Source organism: Haemaphysalis longicornis, unplaced genomic scaffold (assembly GCF_048455015.1).
Source record: "Haemaphysalis longicornis isolate Haplotype H1 unplaced genomic scaffold, Haemaphysalis longicornis Haplotype H1 scaffold_7, whole genome shotgun sequence".
In the NCBI taxonomy this organism is placed as follows: Eukaryota; Metazoa; Arthropoda; class Arachnida; order Ixodida; family Ixodidae; genus Haemaphysalis; species Haemaphysalis longicornis.
The window spans coordinates 135663129-135684469 of record NW_027526422.1 but is presented as its reverse complement, the minus strand read 5'-3'; the positions used below and the strand labels follow the sequence as shown (position 1 = coordinate 135684469).

Genomic DNA, 21341 nt, shown 5'->3' with positions numbered 1-21341 from the left:
CGGCCAACGTACAGCAGTATTCCCCATCCTTCCTAAATCTAGAATCTAATGTGAACATTCACGTCCGTCGCATAAAAAAAACGCATTGGGGTGGTTTACAAAGTATTTAACGTAGTGTAGTATATTCTCTGTCATCAAGCACAGCCACCTCGGCTGTCGCTTCCGTATGTTATCAAGCATCCCGGCGTGGCATTATTCTGCTTAGGAATACGGCATGATAACGTATGCTTCGTTTGGCGTTCGTGCATACTTTTTGAACAAGAAAATTGTACAAATGAGTGCTATCAACCTCAACAACGACAACTATCATTCACAAGGAAACACGGCGAAAAGAGCATGGCCGAGGCGGCCGATCCGGCCGGAAGTCCAGGTATGACGTTTTTCAGCCGGTTTTCGCCCGCGCTCTGCGGTCTTCCGGCATCGCGCGGCGAGATGGGGGCGGGGCATCGGGCCATTTTTGTTTGCTCATTGCGCCGCTTCTATTGCATGTATTGCGAAACTATTTCGTACACGGGAATTATTCAATGTGTACTTGCTGCTAGTCAACTTTTCTTTTAATTCTAAAACCGCTTCACCTTCCCTTTAATGCATCGCCTCTCATGCTATTATACCTGTTTATCGTCATAAGGATAACATAGGGAACCCTGGGTTTTTTTGTTCCCACCCACCACACACAATCGCGTGTACATGTTATTGAGAAAACATAATGCGTAACTGTGCTGTAGAGTGAGCGCGCCGGAAATTTTCTTTGCTCGTTTGTATCACATGAAACAAAACTTTCTCCCGGCACCCGCCTACTCGGAAGTAACTACAAATCCGCGCCTGTGCATGGCCGCATTCGCAGCTAATTTGAATTTTGCGCTTACTTTCCTTGTGTCGCGCAGATACGAGGACGGCGCGTTTTTCTCCCTCTGAGCCACCTAAATAAAGGACACCAAAGGCTGAATGGAATTTTGTTTTAACTTGAAAATCATACGCTCCTTAGTGCTCTCCACTTTTGTTCGACGAGCAACGATGCGTTGTTTGTTGCGAAATAAGCAATCAAAGTTGGCATTTCTCTCTCCTGTTCTCCGTTCGTTTTTTTTTTTGTGCTCGTTGCCATTGGGTTACAAACTACGAGCAAGGCACGGATGCGGTGTAGGCCCTCTCACGCTGGGGGTGGTAGCTTTCCCGTCTGCAAGCCATGGCCGACGCCGACAACGTTTGCCCGGCGGATGGGGCTCGCCTAAAGACTTATTTGTCCCCGCTGCAAGAAGAATTGCTTTTCACCGCTCCAGCGGCCGGTGTGCATGCCTACACCTGACACCTAGACCCCATCATGCCGACGGCGAGCGTAGAAGCGACAAGCGCCGTTTCAAATATGGTGCAACCTTGGCGGCCCGGTTATGCGGCGCTCAAACGGGAGCCTTCATCTCCCCTCGTCTGGCGATAACGTCCATTTTCTCTTCTTTCACGCGACGCTCAAAACTGGTGCGAAATACACACTAGCTTCTCGCACCCGTCTCACGTAGTCCTCGTGGCCGAGGATCCAGTCGGGCGAAACATGATATGGGTAGAGCTACGCAGGCACAACTTCCCGATCACTTAGCAGCAGCGGCCCGCAGCGAACCGAAAAGCGAAAGTTCGGATCTTTCGGATAAGCATCTGCCGTCCGCGCCCTAACCTTCCACCGGCGATAAAGTTCGGACCGGGCGCGGGCACTCTTTATACCATACGATAGCAACATCCGCGCCCGGAGACCGGATTAGAAGCTCAGGCGGTTCGTTTAACAACATACAGCGCTTCTTTTAGATGCAACGCATCTCATGCTCGCCCCTCTGCCCTTCCTGCGTCTGTCCGGCGTTGTCCGCACAGCTGCGCTCCTCTCCTCTCTCCGATAGCGAACACTCTCTCGAAACAGCTGCGGGTTGGCGCAGCGCGCTCGCACTCCGTTGCTAGGCGCCGGTGGGCGGCACTGCGCGCGCTCCGCATGTACAGTGCTCTCTCTCTCATCGCTCTTCTCTCCTTCGGACGCTGTGAATATAAAGCTGCATTCCTCGCTCCGACGGTCTCAGTAGACGGTCGTCCGCGTTACGCTTGCACTCTCTCGCAGTACTCGACAATTGCTTGATGCTATCGTCGAGTCCCTAACTGTGCACTTTACGGGGACCACAAGGCACTCATTCTCGTCTGCAATAAAGACCGTACCTGAGCATACGTGTACTGCATGTGCATTGCATGGTGAAAATGAAAAATTACGCTCACCTCCCCTTCGCGTGAGAATCCTTGCTATAAGCGTAATCAATACGATGGAAAACGGCAGTCGAACCCCCCACGAGATGCGTTGCATCACACCAGGGTTCCCGCGAGGGGAGGTGGGCGTAATTTTTCCTTTGGCTGCTTACTTGCGGGGACATTGCTTGCACAAGCTCGGGCGTTCACCGTGGTAGGTTATTGATTTCTCTAACTGCGCACCAATTCTCTTTCCAAAACGAAGCTGAAAACATAAAGGCTTACTCTGAAGCGGGAGGGAAGCGGGTTTTTTGCAACGTATGAGCTCGAGTCTGTTTTTTTTTAATCGGCTGAGCTCACGGGAAGTTTTCATATACATTTATGTCTCGTGGTAAACCATTTCGCAACGGTTTTTTCAGAAAAAAAACAATTATGGATGCTGCTCAAATGAGCTCTCATCAATCACGTTTGTGACGCCACAAACCATAGGTCCCAAAAGCGTACGATGCATCGTCGCCCGCTGTCGCGTTTCTGGAGTCTTTTTTCTTATTAAACAACTGCTAGTTGCGAGTCACTTATTTCTTAGTCATTTTTCTTATTAAACAACTGCTGGTATCTCACTAAATCTACGATTTAGTTAATTTAAGACGCGCGCAGGATATCCACCACATATTTTATGAACACCCCTACCTCTTTTCGAATCTAGAATCTTCACCTCAGAGAGCGTACCCCCTAAGAAAAAAACATTATAGAAAGCCGAGAATTAGAACGAATTATGGCATTCAGTTGAAGCAATATCAGGTAATAAACTTTTTATATAATAACGAGGAGATTGAAGTGCTTATTAAAGAGTTTAAATCCATAAAACTAAAAACATTTGCTTCAGGTATTGCTACAATGATATGCCCAGTTTTCAATGCGTTAGCAGACTATAATTTTCGCGGAAAGAGTGTTACGTTTGCGTTTCTTACTTTAATAACCCTTGTTTTTTATGTTTAAGTTCAGTAACTTTCTGTGTTAAACTTGGCTTTGTTGTCGTTTTTTCACTTTTATTTTAGCTGTTAGGCTCTATTAGACGTGTGCATGTCACGCTTTTTTCAGTCTTTTCTGTTGATTTGTAAATTAATACGGTAAAATTGGTAGTGGATGGTATGTCTGAGTGTATATTTTTTTTTCTCTTACGATGGCATTTTCTTTGTTTTTTGGGCTTCGAAAAATGTGCTAGCTATGTTGTTCCTTTTCTGCATGATATAAGAAAATATTGTAACTATTTTTTTTTCTTTTCATTTTATGGTGTGATGTGTGCTGCTCCAGTCTTCGGTGCAAGCTAGTTTGGGAAGAAGGGCCTCGTCAGGCTGTAGCCTTTCGCCCTCCACCTTATGTGTAAATGTACTTTCACCTCTTGAAATCTTTCAAATAAAAAAAATATATTTCTCGTGGTAAACTATTTCGCAACTGTTTTTTCAGGAAAACAATTATGGATGCGGCTCCAATGAGCTCTCATCAATCACGTTTGTGACGCCACAAACCATAGTACCCAAAAGCGTACGATGCATCGTCGCCCGCTGTCGCGTTTCTGGCGTCTTGTGTCTTATTAAACAACTGCTAGTTGCGAGTCAGTGTGATACCCATTGCTTAAGGGTGGGGATTGGTGGAGAGTGGGAATTGTCTGGGCAAGATAAGAGTCCCTGGGAGGTTGCTAGGGGGAGGTCACAGTACAGGCTAAGGGGTCGTAGAGGGTGGATGTATATGGGTGAGGATGGCGTGCTTGTATTAGTAGTTGCCAGTTTTGAGACTGGCCACATTTATGCCTCCTAGGTGTTTAGAGGAGGGTGATGGGGATGGTATCGCCTACTGGAATGCTCGCAGTGGGCGAATGGTGTTGTATATGAGTTCTAACGGAGAAATGGCAGGTGTGGAGGTACCCGGGTTCGACCGTGCTCATTGGAACGCCTCGAAAGGAATATCTCAGGCTGCAGTGTGCGCTGCTTCATTCCCTCCAAGGCCAATATGACCTGGGGTCCGTCCACTACTAGTAGTGATTTCAGCATCTTGAGGAAGATTGTCCAATAGCTTTTGGGCTTGGAACGGCACCAAGCCTTCTTCGTAGAGGTGGCGATCTGTATGTTTTCAGACGTGGGTGATTTCAAGTTCTCCAGCTGTGTCGGGGAAGATATTAATTCGTGTAAAAGAGTATTAAATGGGAAGTTCTAAACTGCCATGTTGAAGCGTGAAGAGGTTAAAATGCCACTCCACCACAGTTGTATCTATTTTGCGAGGAAAATTCACGCCGCGTGCATTAGTGGTGCAATTCTTGAGAAACAGCAAAGCTGGTGGTCGACCTACCTTCTCCTGACACTGACCGTGGATCCCACCAGGCAGGGAGGAGCCGGACCGCCACCACTCGAAGCCGTTTTGCACGGCGCTGTGAAACAAACACCATTAAAGTGTGTTGGTAGTGGTAACCCAGATTTGCAGTCATCCCTTTCGTCACCGTCTTCCGATGGCACAGCTCCGTAGGGAAAATCCTCTTGTAGCGTGGCCTCGCCTCAGTAGAGCTCCACTCCAGTGGCTGTCTCCACGTGTGTATTCTGAATGGATGACTTGAGAGATCTGTCGTCATCGTCTTCGGCGCAGCGGACCCGTGGGATGAAAACGATTAAGGTGGGAGCTCCTATTGCCGCGTAAGCCAACGCGCGAGCCTGGACGACGCCGGGTGGCCGTCTCGATGCGCGCGCTCACGTGAGCACGGTATTTTCTTTTTTTCTAAAGCCATTGCGCGAACGCAGCGCCCGGCGCCTCCCGCAGGGAAGCATGTTTCCAAAAGATTTGCTGTTCGGACCCCAGCGTGAAATGTGTGGTGTCAGTGCGAGCGCTTTTCTATTGGATGCTTGCTAGAAAGAACCCGCCCTTGGCGCTGTGTGGCCCCGAGGTACAGTGCTTGGTTCTGACACTTAAGGTTTGTGTGCGAGCTTGGGGGGTGTACGTATCATATCCAAATTCTTTCTAAACTCAATTTTACGTTTCTTTTTAATAGTAAGTGCTATTTGGCATGTTTTAGGTCGCTTTTGTTGCGGGGTGCAGTTTATGCTCATGTTTAACTAACGATTTTCATAGAGCGAAGACACGTGTCACATGGGGGGCTGGGTAGCGGAGGGTTTGGAAATGCGCCACCGGGGACGCCGGGCGGTGGCCGCGAGGCACCCGCTCAAGTGCGCTCGAGGTTTTCTCACTAAGCCGGATGGATGTGTGTCGGCCTAAGCAGCTGTGCTGTTAATAATGTGGCCGTACTGGAATTAGAGAGCGCGACCGTGTAATAATCAGTACCAATCCGTTGAAACTCTGTATTCTATTTGTGCACATTACGTTTTGCTTTATCTAAGGCTGAAACTGGCATTTCAAAATTGCTGATTCAAGCTACCGACTAGGTTGAGATGCACGTCAGCCGAGGTTGGAATCTCAACGGCGGGAAAACAGTGGCCGCGCTTGTTGCTCTAGGTTTTGGTGGTTCCGAGGTTCCCGAATACAACGCTGACTGCGTGGAGAAGTAGCATAAGCGCACCTTGGGTAGAAGAAACATTTTACGTGTCTACAGCTTCTCGTTTTGCGGATTCACTGTGAGTCAACACTTTCATTCACCAGTTCGCCATACCCACCGAAAAAGAAATAGCGCGATAGCCGCGTGGGTTGCGGTCATACTGGTTCAAGTGCCGGCTTTTCTGCTCGTCGAAGCTCAAGATCAAAGCAGCTAGTCTAAAAACGCAGCTTATTCTATTCCCAATCCTTTGCGTGACACAGGAGCCTACTTTCATTTCCCCAGCATTCCCCCAAGCATTGCGAGCATTCTATTCCCAATCCACACCACAGAGGCAGAAAAGAGCAGTGATTGTGGTATCATTCGACTTACGAAGTATTGAACTCTGCAACACTGACATATAAGGGTTGAGGCTCCACGGGCCCGCTAAACCGAAAAAAAAATTCGATATATTTTTGGTTCTAAAAAACGTTTCGTGTGTACAGTAATATTTCCGATAGCGCAAAAAACCGGAATGACCCCGCCCAGCCATGGCTAAAGTTTCCTATTCCATAAAATGAAAGCTATTTGTACAAGAAAACAAGACCACTCTCGCAAATGAAATACTGCACAGGAGACAACATTGGGATTGAAATTCTCGTAGTTTATTAAACCACATTTATCAAGTCTTAGTGATGGCAGTTTGAAGAAGCATGATGCTCCTATGCTTCTGACTACATCCCGCAAATAGGTGCAGGGACTCCTAATGGAAGTGTTTCTGGAAAAGGAAAACATGATAAATAATCATTAGTACAGGGTGTATAAAGATGTATTATGGTTCTTTTACATCTACCAAAATAACCGGCATTTGGTAGCGTATAGGTTTGGAGGATAATAGTGTGAACGCTGACATCACGCTTAAGGCCGGAAACTATATGTTGTCATCAGAAATATTCACCATTCACATCCGATATTTCCGACAAGGTGAGGTCGTCTAATGCACTGAACTTTAAATTGCAAAATAACTGCTGTGGGAGCTTTCCTGGTTCAGAATATTGTAGTTATCCTAATGATGTCAGAAAGAAGAAATATGATGCTCCTAAAAAGAGCCTCTATGCTGATAAAACCTCTAAGCATACAAGTAATTCCGACGAGCTCAAAAAAATCCTAGTAAAGTACTCACACTTCTTCTTGCGGAGGAGGGTGGTGTAGTCGAAGGGAGAGCCAAGGCCGTAGCCGTAGTTCAGGCCGTAGGAGCCGAGGCCATGGCCGAAACCGTAGTGGCCGACACCGTAGCCGAGACCGCTGACACCGTAGCCGTAGACTGGGGCGGCGTGGGCGACGCCGTAGGAGGCGACGACTGGGGCAGCGTGGGCGACGCCGTAGGAAGCAACAACTGGGGCAGCGTGGGCGACGGTGGCAACAGCTGGAGCGTGATGGACGGCGGTGGTGGCGATAGCTGGGGCAGCAGCGTAGGTGGCGACTGGGGCAGCGTGAGCGACGGTGGCCACGGCTGGAGCAGCGTGGTAGGTGGACACGGTCTTGGTAACAGCTGGGGCAGCGACGGCGTAGCTGGCAGATGGGGCGTAGCTGTAGCCGAGGCCGAGACCAGAGTAACCGACGCCATGGGCAAGACCGTAGTTGGACAGGCCATAGCTGCCGTAACCGCCGTAGCTACCAAGGCCGTAGCCGACACCGTAGCTAGCGACTGGGGCGGCGTGGGCGACAGTGGTCACGGCTGGAGCGGCAGAGCGGACAACGCTCACGGCTGGAGCGGCTTGGTAGGTGGCGACGCGGGTCACAGCTGGGGCAGCGGCGTAAGTGGCGACTGGGGCAGCAGAGCGGACAACGCTGACGGCTGGAGCGGTTTGGTAGGTGGCGACGCGGGTCACAGCTGGAGCAGCAGCATAGGTGGCGACTGGGGCAGCGGCGTAAGTGGCGACTGGGGCAGCGTGGGCAACGGTGGCCACGGCTGGAGCAGCGTGGTAGGTGGACACGGTCTTGGCAACAGCTGGGGCAGCGACGGCATAGCTGGCAGCTGGGGCGTAGCTGTAGCCCAGGCCGAGACCAGAGTAGCCGACACCGTGGGCAAGGCCGTAGGAGGACAGGCCGTAGCCACCATAGCCGAGGCCGTAGCCCCCGACTCCGTAGCCGCCAAGGCTGTAGCCGGCAAGGCCGTGGCCGACAAGGCCGTGGCCACCGTAGCCGGCGAAACCGGTGTAACCAGCAAAGGCACTGGTGGCCAGAGCGAGGACAACGCAGGCACGAATCTGCACAGTAATTAGTCGGAGTTGGAGTTGTATCTTTCAAAATTAAACTTCAGTTATTAAGATATCAACAACCAGTTGCGTAACTTTTTAGTTGCAGTTTACTGAAAATCCCTGCTCTCATTTCTGGATATATCCTACCGGTAAGTGGCTTAGCACTTTTGCAAGGCCGAGATAGGGTTTGGTAGGTTGAAGCATTGCTAATACTCTAACGCTACAATATGCATCTGGCAAAATTGGGGGAACCGGTACACGGACACCCTTCTTTACAGAAAGCGTATGCTTCCGTCTGCAGAGGCAGTTCTGTAGGGCACAAGGTTTCATTTGTCAGAGTTGTCGGTCCCTTATTCTGGCTGTTCGCGAAAGTAAGACGTCCAGTTATTACCTAAACTGATGAAAAGCTATTCACGCAACCATATAGGATTCGGCTTTAAAGTCATGGTATAATCGTTTCTATAGATATAGCCGGTAGTTATAACACAGCTTCTAGCTCTTCGCTATTGACTAGTCGTTTTGGAAATCCTACAGCAGGCAAACTTACCATGGTTTCCTTTAGCTGCGGATCGTCCGACTGCTGATTTCTCCGCAGTTCTTGTCCGCTTTTATACCAAAGCACTCGTAGTGGCACGTAGCGTAGTCTGAACGCATGCAGAAGAAGAAAAACAAGAAAATGAAATACGTGAATGCGTGTAAATTATGGAACGAATTGCATTATCAGTGCACCGCGTATGGGGCTGAATGGCAAGTAGGTATCGCGCGACGTTGCGTGCAGTGCTGCGAGTGACCAAGGACGTTGTGACGATGCACCGACATCTTGGAATTGCTATGAACATATGTATATGAAAGAACTTTATTATTTTCCAGGGCTATTCTTCCGTTCTAGTATAAGTTACTGTTTACGCATGGAAATACGCGAAAATTTCCAAATCGTCGGAAGCAGGCAACTGGTTTTTATTGCACCTTGTCATTGTTCTCTTAAGCACAGAGGCTATTTCAGAACAGCTGTGCTAATGCAAAGTAGGAGAGTAGCGTGGGGTAACTTTTTTTAGATATCTCGGCACTTTTTATGCAAATTACACGGCTCGGGGAAATAACTATCACAAAGCTATCACTTCCCTTTGAGCCGGATGTTGGACATGATTGTATGTGCTTAGAGTTCTGGGGTTTTAAAAGACCAAAAGGTGTCTCGTCAGCCATGTGCCAAAGGTGGACAATTAAAGCAGACTGCCAAACCAGTCGTGCCTCAACCTGCTGCAGAAGGGCGCCGTACGTATGCGTTCGAATGAGGACAATCGGGAAGAAGATATTTGGTGCTCTAGCAGCTTCTCAATGTAGTGCACACAACTTATATTTTGAACCGTTGACGATACTGATGTTTTGTTTTAATAAACACGATGGTCTTTCTTAGGGTAGCTCAATTTAGAAATATAGGTCCGTGTTTCAGATATGTGTGGCTACCTGTCCCACGATTCGGCCACCCGACCAGAAGCTAAAATAATTCCTAAACAAGTTTGTATATGCACAACTCTCCAAACCACTAAACTGGCAAACACATTTCAGAGCTTGCTGACATTGTGAAGTAAAAATGTTGGGGATCAATGTGTAAGTAATCCTCGCGATGTTCTTTTAAAAAATATATGCCTTCTTTTTTTGCAATAGCGAAAAAAGTCTGCCTTGAAAGCAATGTTTTGACCGAAAATTTCAAAAAGTGCTCCGTCCTTGCATTCGTTCATAATCCATCCATCCATTTGTCTGGGTGTCTATCTGTCTCTCTGTCTGTCTGTCTGTCCATCTGTCTTTCTTATGTCTGCCTCTTCTTTGTAACTTCGGTAACGAGCTCACCCCCTCCTTTGTTACCGTCACTTTCACAGTACACGTCCCCTATTTGAGCTTCGTCCACAAGGATTTTCCTTTTTGCGCTCATTAAAAACATTACCATTCGCAATAAAACCGACAATTGCGTTTTTCGTGCTGATTTTGCTAGGAAAATACCAACATCGGGATGTGTTCGCTTAATATGCCCCTTTCACTTAAAGGGACACGGAAGCGATATGTAAACATTGCGGGATTTCTTGCGCAAATTGTAGTCCGGAGTCCCCACGTCATGTTTCGACCACCCTGAGCGCGTTTACGCGATTTTATTTAGTAGAAAAATAATTCGAAAATGCTGTCCTCCTCTCTTTACGCTCGCCCATTTTAAGCGGCGTTTTCGTGTGACGTCGAGAGGAGCCGAGCTCGCAATTGGCTGCGCTACTGCACGGATCCCCGGCCTTCAGACAGAGTCAGTCGGCCCAGCGTTTCGTCCGCCGGCTGCGGACGGGTCGTCGCAATTCGTTCGCTCAGTTGAAACGAAGCCAGGACACGTTTGTGAATGGAAGAATCCGCCTTTCTTTACTTGGTTAATTTGCACACTGTATCTAGCTCCAAGTCAAGGTCGCTTCACACAAGCGCTGCACAAGCGCCCATGCGACGCTTCGCTGACTGGTACGCCAGTAGGAAAATATAAGGCCTCTTGAAGGCGGGAGAAGAGTCAGCGAAGTCAATATAGGTACTAAGGAAATAAAATCAACTGATATTTTTACCGTACAGCGTAAAACTAGGGTGCGGGAAGCACTTTTTTGCGCTGGGCGAACAAGCACAGCGGTCAGCAGCACGACTACGCATCTGCGAACGCATTTCCGTCTACGAAATGCAATTGCTAGACGTGAGCTATTGTGGAAACTCGGGCAACGATTACTGCACGAGCGCAATACAACAAATAGTCACCTAAGCTGCTTGAAATGCCAGGACTAAATAAAAGTGTAAACTGGTTGTACAATATATACCCTATATTACCAAGGCCAGCAGAGCCCGGCCCGTGGCCGGGTGGCTTCGGGTGCTAGGTATGTCACAGTTAGTGTTTTGCAAGTCACAAGTTCGAATCCCCACGGGTACGTCCTTTTTTTTGTAAGTCAACTTTTTCGTTTTCCACCGATGTTTTCGACATTGAGTTCACCTTTTTTTGGGCCGCAACGTTAATGGCTCCACGAACTAGTTCACAGAACGCGCGCAGGCTGGCGCTGGCGCGCTAGCGAGTTCTCGTTGGCGTGCTGTTACCATAAGCACCGACTGCTTGCAGGCAGTGTGCACAGGCCAGAATGAACAGACCCTTGGCCTGGTGCAAACACGCTTTTTACGATGCAGGCATGAGGGAGCAAGCTCGAAATATGGGGGAAAAGCGCATGACATTTGGGCGTCTGCGGGTACGCGAAGGGCGTTCATGTACTGCGTAGGTCTCGGCTAGGGAATGCTACGATTCCAAGCCGTCCTGGGAGGCTTATCTTTATGCATTTTTACAGCTGACAACATGGTAGAAGCGCGGTACGATGATTACTGAATTAATGAGAATGCCCATCCAACAACGCCACCGCTTGTGTTTTATAGAACCGAAACCGAAACTTGTTTGGTTGCTCACCTTGGGCATCGTCCAATCACGGTGCCCGCTCCTCCTAACGTCACAGCTTTAGTTGGTGCGGCCGCCGCAAACCGCGCATTGTAGATTTTCTTCTTTCGCGCTTTGTAAAATAATTACCGATTTGTCAACCGGATAAACGATGAAAAGTGTGCCAATTTGAGCCAGTCTACGCAGTGCAAGCAAAAACGGGAGCTTGACAAATTCACTTCAGTGTCCCTTTAAAGGGATGCAGCATTTGAAGATAGTTTTCGCCGGCTTTGGCTTCGATGCCCACCTATGCCTTACCGACTGGGCCTTTTATGAGGTTAACGTTCATCATGAAAATAGTCATTGTCCATTATATAACGGAGGACCTCACTAAAGTAAGCAGACATATTTAAACTCGACACCAACTCAACGTCAATAGGAATACCGCCGGAAGGTATACGAATGATCCGCGATTGGTATGGGCAACCTTTTTTGGGGTTCGATTTGTATATTAAACCGGTCCAGATGAACTCTTTAAGCATTGCCTACTAGTTGCAGTGTGCAACCTTCTCGGAAACATGACAAGAATAAAATACATTTCGAAGCAAAGCCGACTTTACAACAAAATATTACATAGAGTGAGAGAAACTTTATCAACGCAGTTTTTTATTCCGTGACCGTATACCTCGCTTGCCCTTGTCACAGCTGTACTTATCCTTACTAACACGCCGTTTACGATGACACTCTTGGACATACATTCCGCCATGCCAGGAGTATTCTTAAATATGTCTTTACGTACATGGGGCTACAAAACATACCTCCATGGGAGTGATATGTGAAAACAATTTGCTCGGCCCCTTCCAGTTCAGCTTCTTCTGTCGAGATAGCTGAGTGCGCACAGTTGTCTCTAGCTAGGCAACGCACGTCAACGCTGTCAATTTCCGACGAAGCGTTTTATTTTAAGTGCAGAGCACTTTAGGCGCTCGCCGTCGTAGCTCGCTTGCTGGACCCAAGTAGAGCAACAGGACTTTCTGTTGTAGCGCTGTCGTCGCGGCGTACCCAAGAGGCTTCGAAAGGCAAGCGGTTTATATAGTCATAATTGTTCGAAACTCGCGAACCGGTGGCGGTTATACTACATCTCCACGCTGTTTAGCGCAACGAAAACTATAGGTACATTTCATGCAAAATACGCGTAATTAACCGGCAGCGCCCGCGTTGGCTTAGTTAGGAACGCTTCTTGGGTTGGTTTTTACGATAGCAAGCGAAAAAGCGTCTGCGCAAGAAAAAAATGGCGCGTTCAAAATGGCGCAGTTAAGGTCCACGCGCAAGAAGAGAATGGCCTGTTGGAAATGCCGCAGAAAGGATTAAGCCCTGTAAGGAAAAAATGGCGCATTCTAAACGACACAGAAAGGCTCCAGCCGCGCAAGAAAAAAAGGCGCGTTCGAATGGCGCAAAATAGCTCCAGCATACGAAATTAAAGGAAGCACAAAAGAACAGAACTTCATGTGGCACAGTTTCAGGCAGGGGGCATGCCAGCACTGCGAAGCGGGAAAATTTGAATTTAATGGGGTGGTAGCGGTGAGCGGATAACGACGCCTCAGCCCATTATGGTGAAATTCCTGCTCTGAACTTCTGACAGATTTCACATTTAGTGGAACGGCTTTAACTTTTTGCCCAATGTCGAACCTGGCAGCGTGTTGTTACGTGGCGCGCCAACGATGCGCGGCGAATATTTGCAGATTCCAGCATTCCGGGCCATCCCCTCAGCCCTTGTAATAAATTGCGTTCATCTGCCATATAATTAGAGCATGAGGAGCTTGATTATTGTAATTTCGTTCACTCTAAACCGATAGGCTTTGCCGCAAGTAGACGACAGAGACGGAGCCATAACCAGTGGGTACGTTACGAACACACTGTTTCAGCGCCTGATATAAGCTGCGATGATTTATGTACTTTTTAAGGCAATGGAGCTGTCACAGGCTAGGTGCCAAACAAAACTGCCTGCGTCGATCAGCTGCGTACCAAAAAGTTGCATCGACCAAATTCCTCCTCGCGGCAAAGCCAAATTTCTGGTAAATGATCTGCAAATCTCAAGCTTACGTAGTAATTCTCAAGAAAAAAAAGCATTATACAATAAACTTGGGCGTTACGAAGCTCTATGCAGTAAATGCCTGGACTTAACCAAGTTTTTCAAGGCCGCATCACCAGCCCCGTTGAAACCTATGTGTTTGCGCCCTCTATGTACGAAGGTGTGAGACGGTTAGCATTGATGTAACGAATTCGCTGCGTCGACGAGGCAGTACGTTTTGCACTTTTTCTGAAAAGCAGCCGGAGAAACGCACAAACTTAGTGAATTCCCCCTGCGCAGTGAACTACCGTGCGCTTCCACATGTGAGTGCGGGGTCGGTTCGATGCTAAGCCTATCTGTCGGCGTATAGCCGCGCGTCTGCACTGGTATCTGTGGCGTCTGATCATCGGTGATCAGATCTGCTGCCAGAAAACGAGAAGTTTAGACCTTCCAAGCAGAGCTAGTGACTTTAAATGCCGTCTTCACCGGCAGGAAAGGAGAACGTCGAAAGATGAAAAAATAGCAGGAAAAAGAAAAGGAACAGTATCTCACTAAATCCACGATTTAGTTAATTTAAGACGCGCGCAGGATATCCACCGCATATTTTATGAACACCCCTACCTATTTTCGAATCTAGAATCTTCACCTCAGATAGCGTACCCCCTAAGAAAAAAACATTATAGAAAGCCGAGAATTAGAACGAATTATGGCATTCAGTTGAAGCAATATCAGGTAATAAACTTTCTAAATAATAACGAAAAATTGAAGTGCTTATTAAAGAGTTCAAATCCATAAAACTTTAAAAAACATTTGCTTCAGGTATTGTTACAATGATATGCCCAGTTTTCAATGCGTTAGCAGACTATAATTTTCCCGGAAAGAGTGTTACGTTTGCGTTTCTCACTTTAATAACCCGTGTCTTTTATGTTTAAGTTCAGTAACTTTCTGTGTTAAACTTGGCTTTCTTGTCGTTTTTTCACTTTTAATTGAGCTGTTAGGCTCTATTAGACGTGTGCATGTCACGCTTTTTTCAGTCTTTTCTGCTGATTTGTAAATTAATACGGTAAAATTGGTAGTGGATGGTATGCGTGAGTGTATATTTTTTTTCTCTTACGATGGCATTTTCTTTGTTTTTTGGGCTTCGAAAACTGTGCTAGCTATGTTGTTCCTTTTCTGCATGATATAAGAAAATATTGTAACTATTTTTTTTTCTTTCATTTGATGGTGTGATGTGTGCTGCTCCCGTCTTCGGTGCAAGCTACTTCGGGAAGAAGGGCCTCGTCAGGCTGTAGCCTTTTGCCCTCCACCTTATGTGTAAATGTACTTTCACCTCTTGAAATGTTTCAAATAAAAAAAATAAAAAAATATATTTCTCGTGGTAAACCATTTCGCAACTGTTTTTTCAGGAAAACAATTGTAGATGCGGCTCCAATGAGCTCTCATCAATCACGTTTGTGACGCCACAAACCATAGTACCCAAAAGCGTTGATTGCATCGTCGCCCGCTGTCGCGTTTCTGGCGTCTTGTGTCTTATTAAACAACTGCTAGTTGCGAGTCAGTGTGATACCCATTGCTTAAGGGTGGGGATTGGTGGAGGGTGGGAATTGTCTGGGCAAGATAAGAATCCCTGGGAGGTTGCTAGGGGGAGGTCACAGTACAGGCTAAGGGGTCGTAGAGGGTGGATGTATATGGGTGAGGATGGCGTGCTTGTATTAGTAGTTGCCAGTTTTGAGACTGGCCACATTTATGCCTCCTAGGTGTTTAGAGGAGGGTGATGGGGATGGTATCGCCTACTGGAATGCTCGCAGTGGGCGAATGGTGTTGTATATGAGTTCTAACGGAGAAATGGCAGGTGTGGAGGTACCCGGGTTCGACCGTGCTCATTGGAACGCCTCGAAAGGAATATCTCGGGCTGCAGTGTGCGCTGCTTCATTCCCTCAAAGGCCATTACCAGCTATAGTCCGTCCACTACTAGTAGTGATTTCAGCATCTTGAGGAAGATTGTCCAATAGCTTTAGGGCTTGGAACGGCACCAAGCCTTCTTCGTAGAGGTGGCGATCTGCATGTTTTCAGACGTGGGTGATTTCAAGTTCTCCAGCTGTGTCGGGGAAGATATTAATTCGTGTAAAAGAGTATTAAATGGGAAGTTCTAAACTGCCATGTTGAAGCGTGAAGAGGTGAAAATGCCACCCCGCCACAGTTGTATCTATTTTGCGAAGAAAATTCACGCCGCGTGCATTAGTGGTGCAATTCTTGAGAAACAGCAAAGCTGGTGGTCGACCTACCTTCTCCTGACACTGACAGTGGATCCCACCAGGCAGGGAGGAGCCGGACCGCCACCACTCGAAGCCGTTTTGGACGGCGCTGTGAAACAAACACCATTAAAGTGTGTTGGTAGTGGTAACCCAGAATTTTCAGTCATCCCTTTCGTCACCGTCTTCCGATGGCACAGCTCCGTAGGGAAAATCCTCTTGTAGCGTGGCGTCGCCTCAGTAGAGCTCCACTCCAGTGGCTGTCTCCACGTGTGTATTCTGAATGGATGACTTGAGAGATCTGTCGTCATCGTCTTGGGCGTGGCGGACCCGTGGGATGAAGACGATTAAGGGTGGAGCTCCTATTGCTGCGTAAGCCAAAGCGCGAGCCTGGACGACGCCGGGTGGCCGTCTCGATGCGCGCGCTCACGTGTGCACGGTATTTTCTTTTTTTCTAAAGCCATTGCGTGAACGCAGCGCCCGGCGCCTCCCGCAGGGAAGCATGTTTCCAAAAGATTTGCTGTTCAGAGCCCAGCGTGAAATGTGTGGTGTCAGTGCGAGCGCTTTTCTATTGGATGCTTGCTAGAAAGAACCCGCCCTTGGCGCGGTGTGGCCCCGAGGTACAGTGCTTGGTTCTGACACTGAAGGTTTGTGTTCGAGCTTGGGCTTGTAAGTTTCATATCCAAATTCTGTCTAAACTCAATTTTACGGTTGTTTTTTAATACTAACGGCTATTTGGTATGTTTTAGGTCGCTTTAGTTGCGGGGCGCTGTTTATGCTCATGTTTAACTAACGGTTTGCATAGCGCGAAGACACGTGTCACATGGGGGGCTGGGTAGCGGAGGGTTTGAAAATGCGCCACCGGGGACGCCGGGCGGTGGCCGCGAGGCACCCGCTCACGTGCGCTCGAGGTTTTCTCACTAAGCCGGATGGAGGGTGTATGCCTAAGCAGCTCTGCTGTTAATAATGTGGCCGTACTGGAATTAGAGAGCGCGACCGTGTAAGAATCAGTACCAATCCGTTGAAACTCTGTATTCTATTTTTGGACATTACGTTTTGCTTTATCTAAGGCTGAAACTGGCATTTCAAAATTGCTGATTCAAGCTACCGAGTAGGTTGAGATGCACGGCAGCCGAGGTTGGAATCTCAATGGCGGTAAACAGTAGCCGCGCTTGTTGCTCTAGGTTTTGGTGATTCCGAGGCTCCCTAATACAACGGTGGCTGCGTGGAGTAGTTGCATAAGCGCACCTTGGGTAGAAGAAACATTTTACGTGTCTGCAGCTTCTTGTTTTGCGGATTCACTGTGAGTCAACACTTTCATTCACCAGTTCGCCGTACCCACCGAAAAAGAAATAGCGCGATAGCCGCGTGGGTTGCAGTCACACTGGTTCAAGTGCCGGCTTTTCTACTCGTCGAAGCTTAAGATCAAAGCAGCTAGTCTAAAGACGCAGCTCATTCTATTCCCAATCCTTTCCGTGACACAGGAGCCTACTTTCATTTCCCCAGCATTTCCCCAAGCGTTGTGAGCATTCTATTCCCAATCCACACCACAGAGGCAGAAAAGAGCAGTGATTGCGGTATAATCGGAGTTACGAAGTATTGAACTCTGCAACACTTACATATAAGGGTTGAGGCTCCACGGGCCCACTAAACCGAAAAAAAATTCGATATATTTTTTGGTTCTAAAAAACGTTTCGTGTGAACAGTAATATTTCTGATAGCGAAAAAAACCGGAATGACCCCGCCCAGCCATGGCTAAAGTTTCCTATTCCATAAAATGAAAGCCGTTTTTACAAGAAAACAAGACCACTCTTGCAAATGAAATACTGCACAGGAGACAACATTGGGATTGAAATTCTCGTACTTTATTAAACCACATTTATCAAGTCTTAGTGATGGCAGTCTGAAGAAGCATGATGCTCCTAAGCTTCTGACTACATCCCGCAAATAGGTGTAGGTACTCCTAAAGGAAGTGTTTCTGAAAAAGGAAAACATGATAAATAAAGATTAGTACAGGGTGTATAAAGATGTATTATGGTTATTTTACATCTACCAAAATAACCGGCGTTTGGTAGCGTATAGGTTTGGAGGATAATAGTGTGAACGCTGACATCACGCTTAAGGCCAGAAACTATATGTTGTCATCGGAAATATTCACCATTCACATCCGATATTTCCGAGAAGGTGACGTCGTCTAAAGCACTGAACTTTAAATTGCGAAATAACTGCGGCGGGAGCTTTCCTGGTTTAGAATATTGTAGTTATTCCTAATGATGTTAGAAAGAAGAAATATGATGCTCCTAAAAAGAGCCTCTATGCAGGTAAATTTCTAAGCATACAAGTAATTCCGACGAGCTCAACAAAATCCTAGTAAAGTACTCACACTTCTTCTTGCGGAGGAGGGTGGTGTAGTCGAAGGGAGAGCCAAGGCCGTAGCCGTAGTTCAGGCCGTAGGAGCCGAGGCCGTGGCCGAAACCGTAGTGGCCGACACCGTAGCCGAGACCGCTGACACCGTAGCCGTAGACTGGGGCGGCGTGGGCGACGCCGTAGGAGGCGACGACTGGGGCAGCGTGGGCGACGCCGTAGGAAGCAACAACTGGGGCAGCGTGGGCGACGGTGGCAACAGCTGGAGCGTGATGGACGGCGGTGGTGGCGATAGCTGGGGCAGCAGCGTAGGTGGCGACTGGGGCAGCGTGAGCGACGGTGGCCACGGCTGGAGCAGCGTGGTAGGTGGACACGGTCTTGGTAACAGCTGGGGCAGCGACGGCGTAGCTGGCAGATGGGGCGTAGCTGTAGCCGAGGCCGAGACCAGAGTAACCGACGCCATGGGCAAGACCGTAGTTGGACAGGCCATAGCTGCCGTAACCGCCGTAGCTACCAAGGCCGTAGCCGACACCGTAGCTAGCGACTGGGGCGGCGTGGGCGACAGTGGTCACGGCTGGAGCGGCAGAGCGGACAACGCTCACGGCTGGAGCGGCTTGGTAGGTGGCGACGCGGGTCACAGCTGGGGCAGCGGCGTAAGTGGCGACTGGGGCAGCAGAGCGGACAACGCTGACGGCTGGAGCGGTTTGGTAGGTGGCGACGCGGGTCACAGCTGGAGCAGCAGCATAGGTGGCGACTGGGGCAGCGGCATAAGTGGCGACTGGGGCAGCGTGGGCAACGGTGGCCACGGCTGGAGCAGCGTGGTAGGTGGACACGGTCTTGGCAACAGCTGGGGCAGCGACGGCATAGCTGGCAGCTGGGGCGTAGCTGTAGCCCAGGCCGAGACCAGAGTAGCCGACACCGTGGGCAAGGCCGTAGGAGGACAGGCCGTAGCCACCATAGCCGAGGCCGTAGCCCCCGACTCCGTAGCCGCCAAGGCTGTAGCCGGCAAGGCCGTGGCCGACAAGGCCGTGGCCACCGTAGCCGGCGAAACCGGTGTAACCAGCAAAGGCACTGGTGGCCAGAGCGAGGACAACGCAGGCACGAATCTGCACAGTAATTAGTCGGAGTTGGAGTTGTATCTTTCAAAATTAAACTTCAGTTATTAAGATATCAACAACCAGTTGCGTAACTTTTTAGTTGCAGTTTACTGAAAATCCCTGCTCTCATTTCTGGATATATCCTACCGGTAAGTGGCTTAGCACTTTTGCAAGGCCGAGATAGGGTTTGGTAGGTTGAAGCATTGCTAATACTCTAACGCTACAATATGCATCTGGCAAAATTGGGGGAACCGGTACACGGACACCCTTCTTTACAGAAAGCGTATGCTTCCGTCGGCAGAGGCAGTTCTGTAGGGCTCAAGGTTTCATTTGTCAGAGTTGTCGGTCCCTTATTCTGGCTGTTCGCGAAAGTAAGACGTCCAGTTGTTACCTAAACTGATGAAAAGCTATTCACGGAACCATATAGGATTCGGCTTTAAAGTCATGGGATAATCGTTTCTATAGATATAGCCGGTGGTTATAACACAGCTTTTAGCTCTTCGCTATTGACTGGTCCTTTTGGAAATCCTACAGCAGGCAAACTTACCATGGTTTCCTTTAGCTGCGGATCGTCCGACTGCTGATTTCTCCGCAGTTCTTGTCCGCTTTTATACCAAAGCACTCGTAGTGGCACGTAGCATTGTCTGAGCGCATGCAGAAGAAGCAAAAAAAGAAAGTGAAAGACGTGAGTGCGTGTAAATTACGGAACGAATCGCATTATCAGTGCACCGCGTATGGAGCTGAATGGCAAGTAGGCATCGCGGGACGTTGCGTGCAGTGCTGCGAGTGACCAAGGACGTTGTGACGATGCACCGACATCTTGGAATTGCTATGAACATATGTATATGAAAGAACTTTATTATTTTCCCAGGCCATTCTTCCATTCTAGTATAAGTTACTGTTTACACATGGAAGTATGCGAAAATTTCCACGATTGCGGAAGCAGGCAACTGGTTTTTATTGCACCTTGTCATTGTTCTCGCAAGCACAGAGGCTATTTTAGAACAGCTGTGCATATGCAAAGTAGGATAGAAGCCTGGGGTAACTTTTTTTAGATGTCTCGGCACGTTTTATGCAAATTATACGGCTCGGGGAAAGAACTATCACAAAGCCATCACGTTCCCTTGAACCGGATGTTGGACATGATTGTACGTGCTTGGAGTTCTGGGTTTTTAAAAACCAAACTGTGTCTCGTCAGCCATGTGCCAGAGGTGGACAATTAAAGCAGACTGACAAACCAGTCGTGCCTCGACCCGCCTCAGAAGGGCGCCGTACGTATGCGTTTGAATGAGAACAATCGGGAAGAAGATATTTGGTGCTCTAGCAGCTTCTCAATCTAGTGCGCACAACTCATATTTTGAACAGTTGACGATAGTTATGTTTTGTTTTAATAAACACGATAGTCTTTCTTAGGGTAGCTGAACTGAGAAATTTAGGTCTGTGTTTCAGCTATGTGTGGCTACCTGTCCCACGATTCGGCCACCCGGCCAGACGCTAAAATTATTCCTAAACGAGTTGGTATATGCACAACTCTCCAAGCAACTAAACTGGCAAACACATTTCACAACTTGGTGACATTGTGAAGTAAAAAAGTTAGGGATCAATATGTAAGTAATCCTCGCGATGTTCTTTTAAAAAATATATGCCTTCTTTTTTTTGCAATAGCAAAAAACATTCTGCCTTGAAAGCAATGTTTTGACCGAAAACTTCAAAAAGTGTTCCGTCCTTGCGTTCGTTCATAATCCATCCATCCATTCGTCTCTCTGTTTGTCTGTGTGTCTGTCTGTCTGTCTGTCTGTGTTTGTGTGTTTGTGCGGATGCACATTTTATGGCGTTCTTACCACTCCTACTTTATAATGGCTGGGTTTTTTTTCTATCCATCCGTATTTCGTTTGTCCCGACGGTGCATAGACAACCATCAGTGACAGCTATTGGTCACGAATTGATTCTTTTTGCGCCAACAAGCGCGCGCGCGAGCTTTCGCAACGCTAGGAGCTCTCGGCATCGTCTAGAAGCACACGTCGGAAGAGCTCCAGATATCATCGTCTCGGCGCGCTGGGCGCGGTAGTCGCTATTGGGGATCCTCCTCCCCGCAGAGCCGGGGGCACTTTTGTCGCCAACGTAACGGGTATAGCTCTTGCACTCGG

General features: G+C 48.2%; 1 protein-coding gene across 1 annotated transcript; it reads right to left on the bottom strand.

Annotated features, from left to right (window-relative positions):
• Window positions 1–6368: 6368 nt before the first annotated feature.
• Window positions 6369–19771, bottom strand: LOC144146553 (uncharacterized). Its single transcript, XM_077678496.1, has 6 exons — window positions 19742–19771; window positions 18117–19203; window positions 15767–15845; window positions 8534–8630; window positions 6909–7995; window positions 6369–6503 (listed from the first exon to the last, which is right to left on the bottom strand). Coding segments are annotated over exons 1-6 (2355 nt in total). The 5' UTR covers window positions 19745–19771; the 3' UTR covers window positions 6369–6501.
• Between the last annotated feature and the right edge of the window lie 1570 nt (window positions 19772–21341).

Bases quoted from the DNA above. Each gene is read 5' to 3' on its own strand.
- LOC144146553 (XM_077678496.1), bottom strand. The intron at 15,846-18,116 runs GTGAGTACTTTA...TTTGTTTCACAG, and splicing joins CCTCCTCCGCAAGAAGAAGT to CGCCGTCCAAAACGGCTTCG. The intron at 8,631-15,766 runs GTAGGTCGACCA...GCATGCGTTCAG, and splicing joins ACTGTCAGTGTCAGGAGAAG to ACTACGCTACGTGCCACTAC.